Here is a 17352-nt window from a genome sequence, read left to right as displayed (position 1 = left end):
ATGTTTAGCTTCCGGTTTCAATGAACTTATGTTTAAAAACCAGATATTTTTGATAGTTGTTTCAAAATAAGAACATTAAGTTGGAGGCGTTAATTGTTGTTTGATAAGATCAGAGGTAATATATTATACAGAGTCGTTTTGGTTCGGTGAAGATTAGATAAATTTAGCTCTGAAAAGATATTTGTTCAAAGCTCCTTGCGTTATCGTGTGAGGTTTAACGAGAGGAAGTTATTAAAAAATTCTTTTCTGATAATTTATAATTTCGCATTGAGTCAATGGCTTTGATGCTAACTGTTTCAGGAATTTGCGGCAGGATGTCTGCAAGTGAGAAATGCAGCGTTCAAAATGCAAAATTTCTCTCTTATGATTGTTTGATATGACAATAAGACTCCGTTCCACATCCGAGTGGCTTATCAAAAATGATGAAGAAGAGGAGACATGCCGAGTGGCACTGGAACACGCCGGTTATATGTAGAAGAGGTGGTCCAATATAGGCCAGTCTGTGTGTTTCCTTTGCAGACCGCGTTGGTTTCATTACTGTGCAGTGTTCAGTGTCTTCTTGCACGGACTTTGATGATGGATCTCCGACTTGTCGCTGCTTCTCTCATCCTAGCCGCCGTTTTGCCAGGTACGCTCGCAAGCTCGGAGCTTTAGTACTTTTCACTCATTTTCGAAATTAATTTATCACGAATTACAAAAAATGTGGGCTTTTATGACACGATAACAAAAAGCACACAATTGGGCCTTTGTTGACTAATAACACCCATTGTTATTAATTATAAAGCACATTTGTTTTTTTATTGCGAACAGTATGAATCGATTTTTTCGTATAGAATTTTAACGGTAACATAATTCAAGTGGGGAGCTTAATTTGAAAGTTGTTAAGTCATTATTAAAAGAATCCAGTTCTAATTTTTTCGTAAACAGAATGAAACGTGTCTCGAATTTCGCTATCTTTTATTATTTGACAAATTCTTCCGAGAAGACAATTTGGATGATTAATGCCGATATTTTCACGCTTTATTCAAATTAAAGAATACTACTTTTTTCAATGTTAATTCGCCACTCATTGACAGCTTTAATAGCTTACTTGGTTGAATAGCCTCTTAAATGCAATAAAAATCAGTCATAAATATTCCTAAAGTAGTTAGGATAATTATTGTTCGGAATAAGCTATACAGGGAAAGAATTAACGCAAAAAGTGCAATGCAGTCTATAAAACTGTATCATTATGACCTATAAAACAGCTCAAATAAAACAAAACAAGTTTAAAGAATAATACCATAATATATAGCTGCAGTGGTGTCTTGCTTGTTGCAACCAACTGGAATGGAAAGAATTCCTGTTTTGTACTTAGTTTGTTAATTTAGTTCGATTTTAAATAACTAAGATTGTATTCGAGGCAATTAATTTTTAAGCGACTAAATTAAAATTGCCAAAGCGTAAGACTTTTTGGAATCATTAAGGCGAACATTAACAGTAAGTGGCAGGAATTTAGAGGTGTTTTTTGGGGACTACAGCAACAAATTATGCCATCAAGTGTTTTTGTACAGTCTAATTTTTCAAGAAACTTGACAACGAGTCTCATGATAAATTTGGCAAACACTATGAAATGCAAACTTATAAATGCTTTATTGGTAAAACGAGAAAATTAATGGTTGGCTATATTGCTATAATAATTATGCAAATTTGAATCGATTCTAAAATGAATAATTTATTTTAATTAACTGGCAGTTAATGTCAGTGATGTACTCTAAAAATTATAAAGTAGTGATCAGCTTAAAACAATTCGAAAATTTTCATTACATTTAAATGAAAAGGTTTTAATTATTTCAAGACGGTCTGCAAGGATTTAAATTTATTTACTTCGCATCTCATTTGATATAAACGAGTACCTGTTAGAGGATAATGTTCAGTCTTAATTTATATGTAACCGTGTTTATGCGGCGCCTTCAGGAATTTAAGTTGAGATATCTAGTATTCGAAGCCATGTTCAGAAGTTAACTTAATTCCTTTTCGTTTTGTAGGAATTGCATTTTAATAAATGAGTTTATGAAATGGAGATTTGATACTTAATTTAAAAGTGTGAATTGGAGATTGGAGATGCAAATTAAAAACTGTAAACTGTGCGGGGTTAAAGGTTGCAAGAGAAATCGTTTGCAATCCATTAAATACATTTCCCCAAGCGTTTAAAACAATGTTCTGAATAGAGTCTCTTGTGAGCACGAATCCTGGATGAAAGTATCCTCAAGTGCATTGTTACACTGTATACACACAAGCGACTCGAAACAAGTTTTTTTGTCTTTTGTCCTCAAAATTTACTGGAAATCCCTTCCGACTCGAGATCAAATTAAATCAGCAATAATAGAGGCGGTTTAAAAAACTCCCTCATCTTCGTCCTTGCCATTGTGCTCACCTGATCAGTTTTTTCCTTGGTCAAAAATGAGGAAATCTATTATTATTCCGTTTTTGTGAATTTTTTTCGGTCTACATTGCATGTGTCTAGTTTAAAGGCTGTCGAACTCTGGAATCTGTGAAGTGTGACCAACTATCTGCGATTCACTTTTAGCTAAACATACATTCCGTGAGTCTATCTTTTTCGCAAACACTCCTGGAACAAGGATAAATAGATGTGTCACATGTTTTGAAAATTGTTCGACGAAGTTTCCTGCTTGCATATTTCATTTTTATCAGGGAAAGCTTGGACGTTTATCTCACAATATTTATTAAAAATTTAATGAAATATAATGCCGTTTACATCAGCGATTTACATCAGGCCGTTTTTTTGTCCACTTTTGTGAACCAGAATTGCCTCAAAAGGATCATTTTCAATCTTAATCTCAGAAAAACACGGCCTTTGTTGCGCGAGCGCTGCTTAGAATAACTTAACATTTTCTTTCGGACGGCTATCTTACATTTCATAATCTTTACATGTTATGTTTCCAGCGTATTTGGAATGATGTATGGGCTTTATTTACGTGCGCAGGTCATGGAAATATGTAGTCTGGAAACAATACAAGAAGTTAGGTGTGGTTTCGCTACATTATAATGTCTTTATCTCAAATGGAGTAACTCATTTCGGTATTAAATCGCAACGCAAAGCTTTAATCTTAAAATTTCATAAAGCACTAGCACTAAACTATCATTTGAGTTTGACTCGGATTTCATTTGCAGGAATCCATTATACTTACACAGCGGGTTTAATGCCTGATTAGACGGTAAAACTTTCATAACAATAATATAATAATATTATTTCATAATGCTGAAGTACAGTATGGCTGATCAACTTTATTTAAAAAAATATATATTTTTTGTCATCATTAACAATTTTTGATGGTAATTTGCCGTCTTGTAGTTTGTCCAATTAACGATAACATTATAACAAATCCTTCATTAAGTTTTCGAAACTAATGTGGGAAACAGGAAGAGAAAAAGACGGCAACAATTTTGGCGTACGACTAAGGCTGTCATTTCAATGAGACTAAGAAAGATGATTTATCTTTAATGTACAGAATATTAAATGGTTATAATTAGCTGTTAAATATTTATTTTACAAGCTTTATTATTGACTGACTAACGACGATCCTAATTTGACAAAGTAGCGTTAATTTGGTTTTAGAGAAAATTGTCCAAATTTTTCTTAATTTTTTTTTAAACCATTAAATTTAATGACAATGATCTTTCTGGTACCTCCTGATCGTAAAAATTAACGGTAATAGTAAATTAATTAGTATTAAATTTTTTCTCCATTATTTGATCCACATAGCCGATAGTGGATGCAATTAGCTAATTTTCTAAATTAAAAAATAATTTAATATATTTCTATCGTTACACTATTGATCAATACTTATACGTAGATAGCTAAGTACATGAGTTATTAAAATTGCCATAAATTTTTTTAAACCACTTTATATAATATCGTAATTAGTTAATAAATAACCTAATGATTAAATTATGACATTATAATCACTTCTTTAATTCAATATAGGTAAATAAACCCAAAACCGGTAGACAATTTATATCAATGAACTTGTGATATTTTTATAATCTAAGGAATGCGAAATTTAAATTAAAAATTCCAAGTATTGCTACTGAATAACAAAAAAATACAATTTATATATACTTAACTTACTTTAGATTAGTATAAAGATGACAACATTTTTTTAATGATTTATCTTCAAATGTGGATGGACACTAAAAAAACTTACTTCTTATAATATGTATAATAAACAAATCATTGTATTAACATCGTAATCAAAACTATATAGTGCGGTGACAACTAATCTTATTAAGTTATTATGTTGAAAACCGGCATCCTGCAGCTACAACTAGTGGAAACTAAAAATTCCAAGTCTTGCTACTGAATAACAAAAAAATACAATTTATATATACTTAATTTACTTTAGATTAGTATAAAGATGACAACATTTTTTTTAATGATTTATCTTCAAATGTGGATGGACACTAAAAAAAACTTACTTCTTATAATATAATAAATAAATGATTGTATTAACATCGTAATCAAAACTATATAGTGCGGTGACAACTAATCTTATTAAATTATTATGTTGAAAACCGGCATCCTGCAGCTACAACTAGTGGAAACGTGCTTTCTAATGGCCAATTATTAAAGATTTTAGCGAAATAATGTTTACCGTTTTTTCTTGTTTAGGGCTATTTAGTTATACTTGCGTTCACAAAGCTTCTCAGGAAATATTAACATATCATAATCATCATGGGCTTTGAATGTCAAATCAGAATCATAGAGGTATTTATGAGTCAAGTGGCCGAAATAGCCAAAGGTTAACTAAAATTTCTTCTCAATTGAATAGAACCCACATTATATTTTGGCATCTTCTTTTTGACAAGTTTATTAACACCACCAGTCAAAGTGCAATGGCTTTTTGTACTGTCGCATTTGCGAAATATTTATCAAAATATGGAGGCTAATTAAAGAGATATGAGGAAGTTTTGATATGTGGAACAAATCTAGCTCATCTTCGAATTCTGAGTGTCGGATTATCAATAAAATATTATGGTAAAGCTGTCTTAGCAAAAGTTAAAAAAATGGTTCGGTATTGAACTACAGTTAATTTCTAATTAATGAGACCTCTAAGGTTAGTAAACGAATTTCACTGCAGGAAATCCCAATCGTGGTCAAATATTTCAATTTATAAAAAAGCCTTTAATTGACATGAAGAATTCTAAATTGTCTAGTCTGAGATCAATTCTTTCACGGCATCGAAATTAAAACGTCAGTTATTAAAAAGCAACAGTACCCATTAACGGTAGGTACGGTAAAAAGTCACCTAGACGAAAAACACTCTTTGTCTTAGTGTTGTAACATGGTCTAGCGGTACATTATAATTCAATTTTCTGTTTATTTTTTAGCAACGTATTATTGCTAATAACAGCTTTTCATAATAATAGTATGTGTTCATTCCGAAAGCTATTAAACGATTATTGATGTAAATTTGAATAATAATCACCTAGTTAACCACAGACAAGCTGTCTAGTTTCATGTTTTTACAGCTTTTATCTAGATAAGTAGAGCATTGAAGAACACACACGATTCATTTTAATTTACGGAATACTCTACAAGTAGCAGAAGTAAAGGAGAACAACCGGTGCTTACAACACGCGTTTCGTACGCTTGTTCCTATTGTGCGATTCTATTCATGCAGTTTAATACGCGATTTGGCTTGGCATTGTCCGATTTGCTAATTTCTTGGTCAATGTATAAATTAGATTATCATTATTGTGATAAACCAAATCACAGAGAAATCATGTAACGTCTACATTTAAATGTTAAATTGCATTTGCACACAATGCATTCAGTGCAAACGGATTTACATATGAGTATCTTATATTTTATCGAAGCGAAAAAGTTTGGAAATGATACATGGATAGCAGTTAGCACTTTAGCACCTGGTCGCTTTTCTTCGGTGGAGACTGCGTTTGTTGATTGCACTACGAGTAATTAATAAATTTGGAATGTAAAAAAAAATAAAATACAAAGATGTATCTTTAGCTCATTCTTACTATATTTTCTATAAATAAATAACTTAAAAACAGCAAATAAATAAAAGTAGGACTATAAATAGATATACTTGTAAACAGTTACAATTACAGTTTTTAATGGTATTGTTAAAAAATGTCAAGGATCCATACTTACAGAAAGAAAATGTAAAATAATGCAATTGAAGGTGTGTTACAACAGTTATCAAGTAGAATTATTCAGCGGCAAAGTGAAGTATGTATTTATAACTCAAAAAATTTACATAAGAGTTACCAACATCAAAGCACTAATTTTGAAAATACTAAGTTACTAAGTATTTATTTATATTTTTCGTGTACGAGTATTACCTATATTTATTCAGTTAAATAAGTGTGTATGGTTGCTTTTAATTTTATTTTATATATGCACATGATTGGTGGCATAATAAGAAGAGCCTCAGTAGGAGCTATAAATCAGCTGTTCAACTCTAGAGGAAAGTCTTTAATTCTGTTGTGTCATCAGTCACAATTAGTATTATTTGTTGCACCCGTAAGGAAAATTAATTGTGATTTCTCGGAATCGTTTCAAAAAAATCGCATTGTGTGTCAATTTTGCGGTCAATTAGGAAGGGTATCACTGCGCGGAGCCCTTTGTTGCGTACGCAGGATTTTTGTTTTTTGTTTCAGCGTAAGATGTTTGTGGTTGAAGGTGGTCGTTAGCACGCTTCTTATACCCGTTCTCAATCCACATTTCTGATCAATTAAGCTTCTTTGTTCGTTGTTGAAGATCACAAGGAGGCAGTTCCGCTTCCAAATTTCGAAATACGTTTTGGTGCATCGGAGTTTGCGATTGCAATCCCGTTTCCGGAATCGGATAGTAAACGACCCGACGTCCTCGAAACTGAAATTATTGTTCGGCAATGATGAAAAAAATTAATAACCGTCGTGGTTGGCGAGGTGTTCGTCCTGCGAAGTAGACAAAGGTGGATAATGTGCGAAGGCGCCTCTTCTTGCAAACCGAGTTTCTAAACAGCTCTGATAATAACCATGTTAAATAATTTTACGCATGGTTGAATAAACTGTATAAATATAATTTTCAAGAAAAAAAATATTTTTCTTGTTTCTTCGGGAGTGGGCTCGGATCTAATAACGCGATAATAAAGACCATGGGAACCGGATCATGGTGGTTTTTTTGCATATTTTTCAGCCACCGATACTTTTGATTAAATTTTATACACTTAATTATGCCGCGAATTGTTTTCTTATCGAATCAAGTCGCGTTTGTTATTTCTCGCTGTACTGTTATCTCAAAGAGACGGAAGCACCCAAAGAACACATTTTACGGTGAATAAATAATGATGGGCAATTAGAGCACAGTTAAGTTGTTTATTTGATCGCTTTTTTCCACGTTTAATTTGAAGCGTTTAAGCAACCATGGTTTTTTAAAAAGCTCTCTAATTGCATTGTTGATCTTATCGCCAGAACCATTTACCAAAAAATCCAGACGGTTATTTTACAATTTACCAAAATTATGGGCCAAATTTCGATAGAAAATTTGCATCTTATTTGGCGTCTAGACAATAAATTTTTAATCAGATCCACTTCTCATGTATTGGTGCCACCGACATTGTCATTTGCGCGAGAAAAGAGGTTTAAAAACTGGAAATTTTCATTTCGAAACACAGTAACCTCACACACACTGGATAATAAACATCGTAACACCAATCGCCAGTAAAAAGAATTTTTTAAACCGTTTATTAGTGTTGTAACTGACCTCTTCACCTACTTACAAAACTATTTTATTTTGATAAGAAATTGCTTTGGCTATAATGTTTATGACCTGGGCACGAAAATAATAATTATTTCCCTTCTAATTCACCTGCAACTTGACCTTTTTTAAAATTCCCATCCTGTTTGCCGAGATCTGAATCTATGCTGATCATCTACCTGATCGTTACTTGCAAAGCACCGACCCGACTCCTAAATTATTGATTTAAATTTAGAACATTATCAAAATTGAGATTATTAGCTCGAAAGTAGGTTTTTCAAAAGCCTGCTGTTTTATTTCAATCTAATTTAAAAATAACAACACCCTGTAAGCAAAATCAAAAACATGTTGCACTTAATTCCCACGCAAAAACAAGAGCTGATCGAAATACCTCACTTAATTGGAAAGGTATACAACCAAACTAATTAACTTCTTTAACTAAAATTTTTGTAACTGTTTAAAAAAAGAGAATTTTTATTATACCAATTTAAGGTAATTATCGGGAAAAAATGGGAATAAGAATTTTTAAATTTTCATGACATGACCTGTTTAAGTTTTTCCAATAAACAATTAATTTTATAGCGTCATTAATTAAAAAATGCCTCTAATAATTAACACTAACTTTGGTTGTAACAAACGCAATGAAATACCGCATTAATATTGTTTGGTGTAGCTTAATGAGAACACTATTTTTGCTTTGATACTAGTCTAATAACGGTTTGGTTACATATGAGATCCTCCTCTAACTTGTTGCATGCCTTTTTTAAATTATTGTATGGTGCAAAATGCAGATTCATCTACAACAATAACAATCCATTAATATTTATAACTAAATTAAATTGCTCAGTGTTATGCTAAGAAAAAAGTCATAAGCCATTAGCACTTTTACCTTGAGACTAAATTGTTTTTAGTTCGGTCCATTGGCATGATCGACGAGAATACTTATTTGAATTTAGTATGTGTGTGTTTAGATAAATTTGAATCGCGATTAATTTAATTTAATTCTCCAGTCACTATTAAAAAAAGTGATTTTTTAATTTTTTTAAAAATGCAGACAGAAAGCTTGTGCAAAAATTAAGGCTTACAGGTTAAAAAAATAATTAGTAGTGATTGTAACGGCAAAGATTCAACGTCATGTAACGTCAGTCTGATTAAGATAAGCAAATCTCTTGTGATATTTAATAACGGAGAGAATTCTGTCAAATCTTCTCAAATCGTTGCTTTCTTCCGTTATAAAGGTACTCGTAATTGTAACCTGCCGTGAATAATAATCTTTAGAATTCATCGCGGTGCAGTTTAGTGCAGCTCTAAATCGAATTTTAAAGTTATGATCCTCTGAAAAAAAAATCATCGGTCTGTTGTAATTACTTCTTTGATATAAATTACAACATAAATTTCAACTTTTTGTTATTTGCTATGTCTGCATCGGTTACATTTCTAGTAAAGTGCCGGAACATTACTGTTTTGACCTGAGAATTAGATGTATTTATTGTAACTAATTTATTAATCAAAAATGGTAGAAATAAGATTTCTGTATCATCATTTTCTGCTGATGGTGAGTTAGATTTAGGAGTCTGCACTAGGAACGAGGATAACCAAATATTTGATTCAATCGAAATATTTCGTCTGTGATTTTGTAATTAAAAAAATTTATTCTTATTTTTTATTTTCCTCATTGATGGAAGAGTTTCGTTGTTCTACATTGAATTACAAATTTTTATTTCTTTGTTTACAATTTTTGACACATTTTTGTATATTTAATTCAATTTTTGTTGAAAGATTTGCATTAAACAAATTTTATTTTAAAGTCATTCAGTATGGTGTCGAGTCTTGAGTGGGTAATTAAGCAGTAAATCTAAATTTTTGTCGTTAACAACATGTAAACTAATAAACAGTTTCAAGTTTCAAGTGGCCAAGTTCGAGCAATCTGTAATCGGCTGTCGTGCGTTTGATGGACGGGATGTACTAATTGAAGACTATTAATTTAATCAACCTACGGAATGTATTAATATGTCGATTAAATTTCTAATATCGCGGCGTAATTGAACGATAAAAGATGTTAAAGTGGCTTTAATTCATGAATGAATCTCGATTTCCCCAGACTGTAACTGAAATAGCTCCCATATTCCAATTAATCAAGAATAAATTAAAATGTTTTTGACATTTCCAGCTTTGACTGCGCTGCGGGATTCTTCATGTCCAAGAATCTGCACGACACATGGATACGGCGATCCAGTTTGTGGCAGCGACGGCGTTATCTACCCAAACATATGCGAGTTGAGGAAGAAAACTTGCGGCAAAGGAGTCAAACTCTCACCTGATCCTAATCTCTGCAAGAGATCTTCAGGCTCGAAATGCGAACACAGGTGTGGGAACGAGAAAGACCTGGTGTGTGGCACAGACGGAAGGACGTATCTGAATAGGTGTATGTTGGAAGTGGAAATATGCAGGTACAGAAGGGAGAACTGGGGCAAAATTTTTGTCTAAAAAAGATGGTTTCAGACTAGGCATTGCGTTGTCGCACTTGGGGCCGTGCAATAATATAAGCGCCCATAGGGAGAATTGCCCGGTGGACTGCAAGCAAGCTCCTCAAGATGGACCCATTTGTGGCAGCGACGGCAACGTCTACAAGAGCACTTGCCAGATGAAGCTTCTTACATGCGGGTAATCAACTTTGTTAAATGAGTTTCAAATGTTTGTAAAAGATATTTTCCAATTCTGAAAGATTGTACTTAACGATGTAATAAGACTGATCAAATGATTAACACCTCGTTGGCGTAATAAAAATGAGAAGATATTTAAAGGCGTATCTATCAAGTTTATGTTTTAGGTAGTGTTTTGAAATTATACGTTTTTTTATTAAACTAAATTACTTTCTGTAGCTGAGTTATTGTTTTTGTTTTTGGGTAATTACAACAGGCAAGACTCTGGTTGTCCATTTAAGAACAGAACTTTAATCTTTAATAATACCCTTTCTGATTAGCTTGTCAAAAATGACAAAGTTTACCACAATAATACATTACTGACAGACTTTTCTATGTGGTTTAATTTTTCTTAATTCGTTGTTGGCTTCATTAAAATTATAAAATTTTTTTAATTTTCCAAAGGAAAGACCTAAATGTTTTGATAATTTTTATGAGGGCGTCTCTGTATTTGGCCTATATTTTTTATTTTGCTATATAAAAATCAAATATTTTTTGTTATACCTGCATCATAATCCTAAATTAAAACACTGCAGCGTGCGTAATTTGGCCTTTATAGCACGCTGAAATTTTAAAGTTGTCTAGGTAACAAGAAATAGTGAAATGTCTGGGCCAATTACAACGTGAAAAAATGTGCTTAACAACGTAAACTAGTAACCGTCTCTACGTAAACGGTTCACAAACAACCTTTGATAATTTTATTGTGTAAATTCGCATTTTTTCAATGCTCATAAAAGATCGTAAATGGGCAGGTATAATAAAAAATAGCGTATAACACTCGTTTATAAGCGCCTTTAAAACAGTTACGACGTTAAAAACACTCCCTTGACGCGTCCTACTCTTAAATCCGTCGTGCGTGCTTATAAGCTAGTATTATAATATACTATTGTTTTAAAAAAAGCTTTGTATAAATTTTATAACTACATTTCGACTCTCTCAACGAAAACTATAGTAACTGATAAAAAATGTTTTTTGAGTACGATGGCTTATGTAGGGCCCAAAATACAAAAACAATGAGAAAAAATTTCTTTGAATAAACAATATTATTACCAAAATTTAGACCCTTAGCAATTTTCAATAATACTAAACAGTTCCTTGATTTTTTATTAACAAACAAAGATTCAATGCAATTTTTCTCAAAACTGTAATTTTTGAGTTACTACAGTTTTGGTTAGGAGAGTCAATACGTTTATTTTTAAAGAAAACCTTGTATAAATTTTATAACTACAAATGTGTATGCAGTGCAGTCATCATTTTAGAGGCCTCATTTTTCAATCAAAGAATTGATTTCGAAATATTATTCTTCTCACGCTCTTCGACACTTAAGTATTAACATCAATTACTGGCTATTATTATTATTTACTAGTTTTCTAGCCTTATTTCTTTCGCAACACTTTTTAAATATTGAGGACTAAAAAAGCCTTAATATTATGAAATTAACAAAAATTGATACGTACTTTTAATTTTGGAAATGTGCTTTAGTTATTAGGGTGTTAAGTTCTTTTGCGTCGCATAATAGTGAAGGGAAAACTACTACTTTTATGTACAAGTTTTATAATTATTTAATTTATCAAGTTTTAAGTAGAATTAACGTAAAAAATTGTTCTTTTTTACTCCTAAGACCTAAGAGTCCTAAGAGATGTAATAGTAGTAAATTACAAACTTCTCTCGGACCTTGTATTTTATTTGTGTAAATTTTCTAAGAATCTTTAAATGTTATAAAAATAGTTTGTTACTTTGCTTTTTTTAATAGATCTTTGATACATTATTGAAACTAAGTAATATACTATAACATAATAATATTTCTAATTACTTTCAGCGTTGTTGTTTGGTTTTAGAATGGCACAATGAGTAGAAAAAAAGAAAAAGTCCAGTGGTGCAAAAACGCATCGTTTTATGAATAGATGTAATAAATAAATTATGTACATAGTATAATCAATTTCACAGGAGGTCTGGCAGTATTTCAAATAACTCCTTCCAGCTATGCGGCACGTTTTCCATCACATACTCCACTTCAAAGTGTATGGTGCATGTGCACGACATCTTTTTGTCCTATTATTTATCTTCTCGTACCTTGCAATCACGAATTGTTCAAACGATAAAAAAGAAATGTGCTTGCTTTAGCTCACAGAAATCCGCCTGTTTCAGACAAGGAGTAGTGCGGACTGACAAGAAATACTGCCAAACGACACGACATTGCCGCGAGTCTTGTTGGAGAAACGCGAGACCTACTTGCGGCTCAGATGGGAAGATTTATGCGAACGTTTGTCGAATGAAGTCGAAGAATTGCGGGTAAAACGTATGAATTGTTCAGTCATTCAATGTTCAAATGGACGCTTCATTACAGAAAACATGTATTCGAGGTCCCTATGGCGTACTGCGCTAGTCAAGAAAGGACATCGCACAGCATCGGATGTCCTCTAGGATGCGGCAATGAAATCGAAAAGCCGATCTGCGGCTCCGATGGTTATGTTTATCGACACGAATGCGAGATGAAATTGCTCAATTGCGGGTTAGTTTCTTCACTAATTAATGGAAAAATGGGGTTTTTGATTTAAATTTTGGTACATTTAGATCGAATAGGAGGGTGACGAAAGTCGATTTCGAGAAGTGTAAAAGCAAGTTGACGAAATGCCTCAAGATGAAGTGCCCCAACGACGTCGACCCCGTTTGTGGCACAGACGCCCGGACTTACACTAATCAATGTCAATTAAATTTGGCCACGTGTTTGAAAGGGGTTCAGTTTGCTCACGTCGGAAATTGTACAGCGTTGAAGGAACAAGTTCCATGCCCCACAAATTGTGATAATGAGAATGAAGAACCAGTCTGTGGATCTGATGGCAATGTTTACAAGTGAGTGGCGAAATAAAACTTGATTTACTAAAATTAAGAGCATCGCTCTTGTTTGTACTTTGACTGTCAGAAAACTAGTCTCAACAAGATGAATTATTATTTCCTCTTTTCGTTTCTTTGAGAAAATTGTTGTCCATAAAAGAATTAAAGCGTCCGACTAGACTTTAATTTACGTTCCTGATAAGTGTGCCACCTTCTTTGGAACTGAATCAGATCTGTAATTAATCTAGACGTACCTAAGATTTTCTCAAAGAAGGCTAATGACAATTAAGTTCATTTAACAGAAATTAAACTCCTAAGAAAATATGAGGAAAAATTATTTAATTAATGCGACAGAAATTAGATTATTTCAAAATTTTATTTTGAACTAAAATGTTAGATATATAAATTTAGATTCTGCAGCTGCTATTTGTGACAATTAAAATGTGGGTCAATTCACTTCTGCTATTATTTTTCAATGTATAAAAGCAGAAAAGAGATTTTCCTTATTGATGTTTGATTGATTTAGCCTACTTTTAATTGGAGTCAATCTTTATATGAATTAATTGGTGATATTCGGGCATATGATTAAAAATTTCAGTTGTAAAATTCTTTACAATGCAAAAAATTACATGTGTGCATTTTACGTTATTCCATTAAACGTAATCGGACATGTAATAAGCCGTTTGTTGTTTTCAGTTTCAATAAATATTTTATATTGTTTTTGGTACAAGTGAAAATTTGTTTCAAAAAATGTATAAACTGGGTGATAAATAGTTGATGTTTTAATGTTAGCCATTTTTATTAATTGTTTATTTTATTTTTTTTTGCAATCTGTAGGTATATTTAAAACTACTTTCGTAATGAATGTTATACAGGCAGCCTCAACTAAAATTCTCTAAAATCTCCGATTTCGTCCAAAGGGAAATATGCTGAAACAGGTCAATTTTAACTTAAGGAGGGACCAAATTTTATCAGAGTTTCAAAGTTAAGTCAATTTAAGTTATGCATCCATCTAGCGCCCAGAGCTCAGATCGACCCCTTCAAAAAATTTAAACAGCGAGAGAGGTTGAGTGACACATCATTTGCAGTTGCAGTTTCAGATGAAAAAAAAAAACAACTTAAGGAAAACCAATTTATGGAATATCTATACAGATCGACTGATCTCTTCGACCCCTCTTGGTATTTAAATTTTTTGTTAAAATTGACCTGTTTTACCATTTTTTCGAAACTTTGACGCAAATTTTAGCTGGAACATCCTGTATGTAAATAGAGATTTAAATTGAGAGATAATATTAGTCAAAAAAATTGATCTTATTCCTATTTTAATTTCCTTTTAGGATTCCATGAACCGAAAAGTGTTTTAATTATTGACTCGTTTGTTAATCAGTGTCAGAGATTAACAATCCCTTGATTTTGCAGAAGGTGGTTTGCTAAATCTAAATTATCTAAAATATAAAACCTTTCCGCCAACTTTTTGGCGATTCATAATGTTAAATAAGGAGCTCTTTCGCTGCTTTCAATGTTTTAAATTACTAATTTATCTAATTAAATTTAATTGGCATCTAATAAATTTTGATAGCTAATAATTCGAAATCTGTATCAAAAAAATATTGAATACCTATGTATAGTTGATATTAATTATCCGTTATAATTTATATTTTTATTATTATTTTTACGAAAAAAATATCTAAAATATTCTACAGATGAAACCGTTACACTGTAATACAACATCTGAATCTGTATAAAAGAATAGGTAAACTTATTTCATATTAATATTCACAAGAGTAACAACTGTCATTACGAACAGGTATTGTGTGCAAAAGCACACATTAAACAGACATATATAGCGTGACAACTTGTGGACATTAACTATAAACAAGCTACAATGTGCTAAAGTTGAATAAGTAGTTCTTTCAGTAGAAGACTGAATAAGCATAACATTTAATATTTCATCAAACAAAAGAATTTATTGTTTTTTTGAATTGTAGGTCAATGTGCCATTTGAGGAAGGAGACCTGTGGACAGCTAGTTACTGAAGTGCCTTTGCACCACTGTCGCACCACAGCCTTGTGCAACGAAAAATGCCCCGAAGACAAAAATTTTGTTTGTGCTTCAGATAACAAAATCTACAGGAGTGAATGTGAAATGAAGCGAGATAACTGCGGGTAAGTGGACGACGACAGTTTAAATAAATGTAACCAAGTGTTGATAATTTTGCAGTAAACATATATTTGTCGTGCCAATGAAAAGATGTCTATCTGGATTCCTGTTTAGAGGATGTCAAAAAATCTGCCCGACTTATTATGATCCTGTATGTGGCACCGACAACATGACATACAGCAACACCTGCTTCTTGGAAATCGAAAATTGTAGATCTAGATCACTTGTTACCATGAAACATATGGGAACGTGTGCTGAGCCAATTAACGAGATACCGAAAAATTATTTGTACTGATCTACTTTTTGTTCTTGTTGTTTTTAGGTTCAATAAATTTTTTGGATTGTTAGAAATTACTTTAGGAAATTTATGTAAGTGTGGAGATTAGTTAGAATTTATTTATGAATTTCTTGCCTGTGTAAAAATACATACCTATCTTTGTAATATTTTACTGTTAGGTATTACAACTAGCGCATCTTGCGGTTTTATTTATTTATTTAAGATTATTAAAATTGTGCCAATTGCCAATTTAGTATAGAAATACTTTTTTATTACTGCTCAATACTCCTGCCTAAAATATTAATGTATTTATTATGGTCCGTAAATGTAGCTGAGCTGTGTTTTGTATTTATTTTAAATGATATATGCATTTTACAAATGTAGAAATAATAAAATTAGAAAAATTTACTTACATATTACTTTTTTCTTTCTGCCTATTCTTTTTTTAGTAGTTACAAAATAAAAAAAATATATACTTAGACAACCCAATAAACAAGATTGTACAGAATTTGTATATAAAATTATGTTTAGTAAGTAATTGTCAAGTTGTAAAGTGTTCTGCATTACCTACATGTCAATGTCACAGTGGTGGTTATTTTATATAACCTCAAATTTTTTACCCCAAAGAATCTAAATCATGTTTTCTAAACAGATTATTTCAACTTTTCAAAAGTTAATAAGTGCCCAAAACAATATTATTACAAATCATACTGTTCGTTCATTGTTTCTTACCAGCCAAAAACAAAGAGATGTTATTGACAGAAGAGAAATGCTTCGTTCTGTTCCAAAATTAGACGAGGGAAGTGCAGGAGAAAAAGCCTTAGAAGTCGATTCATTAATTCAACAGTAATGTTTTTGATTTTTCTTTTTGTGAAAACAATTTTATTTTTTTAGAAAAACAGACATTTTCCCAGATGCAGATACTCCAAATCGACTTTTCAATGGTATTCCATTTAAGAACTTGCCTATAATGAATATAAGAGTATCATCAAATAACACCATAATTAGTATGACCGATGATAAGGGTAATTTTGAGGGTGTTTGAAATAGTTTGTGTAATTCTCAATCTTTAGGTGCTGTGAAACTGATTAGATCGTGTGGGGTAGAGGGCTTTAAAAATACAAGAAAAGGGACGAATATAGCGGCACAAGCTACAGCAATTACTATAGGAACAGTAAACGCAATTTTATATTTTATATTTTTTTATTTACCAAACAAGTATATTTCAGAAAGTTTTAGAAAGAGGAATAAAAACAGTTAGGGTGCGTGTCAGGGGTTTAGGACCTGGTAGAATGGTACTTAATTGTTTGTTTTAGTATTCATTTTTTAATTTTAATTTTTTTAGTCGGCGATTAAAGGTTTACAGATGTCTGGTCTAGAAATTATTTCAATTACAGACAGCACTCCAGTATCTTGGAACCCGCCAAGGCCAAGGAAGGCGAAAAAATTGTAATTTGAATTAGTTCATATTATTTGTTATGGGTTGCAAAAATAAAGTGTCCCCTCTTGTATCCGCAAGGCAGAAATAAAAAGGAAAAATCAATTATAATCAATTTATTTGGAATAATTATCAATAAAGCGTCATCTGGTGGTAGCATTGTGTGTTATGTTTT

General features: G+C 31.9%; 2 protein-coding genes across 2 annotated transcripts; both read left to right on the top strand.

Annotated features, from left to right (window-relative positions):
* Positions 1-423: 423 nt before the first annotated feature.
* On the top strand, positions 424-16153 carry LOC123011552 (serine protease inhibitor dipetalogastin-like). Its single transcript, XM_044409044.1, has 8 exons — positions 424-628; positions 9936-10215; positions 10268-10429; positions 12616-12759; positions 12815-12979; positions 13042-13320; positions 15291-15467; positions 15523-16153. Exons 1-8 carry the CDS (start codon positions 439-441, stop codon positions 15755-15757), a joined length of 1632 nt encoding a protein of 543 aa, XP_044264979.1. The 5' UTR covers positions 424-438; the 3' UTR covers positions 15758-16153.
* A 164-nt stretch (positions 16154-16317) lies between these two features.
* On the top strand, positions 16318-17288 carry LOC123010378 (30S ribosomal protein S11). Its single transcript, XM_044407237.1, has 5 exons — positions 16318-16585; positions 16634-16764; positions 16813-16913; positions 16969-17034; positions 17085-17288. The coding sequence occupies exons 1-5, from the start codon at positions 16377-16379 to the stop codon at positions 17190-17192; spliced, it is 615 nt and encodes a 204-aa protein (XP_044263172.1). The 5' UTR covers positions 16318-16376; the 3' UTR covers positions 17193-17288.
* Positions 17289-17352: the final 64 nt, after the last annotated feature.

This window comes from Tribolium madens, unplaced genomic scaffold, assembly GCF_015345945.1.
Source record: "Tribolium madens isolate multiple individuals breed KSU strain unplaced genomic scaffold, Tmad_KSU_1.1 Scaffold_91;HRSCAF=231;Tcas5.2_LG7, whole genome shotgun sequence".
Lineage (NCBI taxonomy): Eukaryota > Metazoa > Arthropoda > Insecta > Coleoptera > Tenebrionidae > Tribolium > Tribolium madens.
Note: the sequence above shows the minus strand (reverse complement) of the source record. Positions and strands in the feature narration are given on the sequence as shown.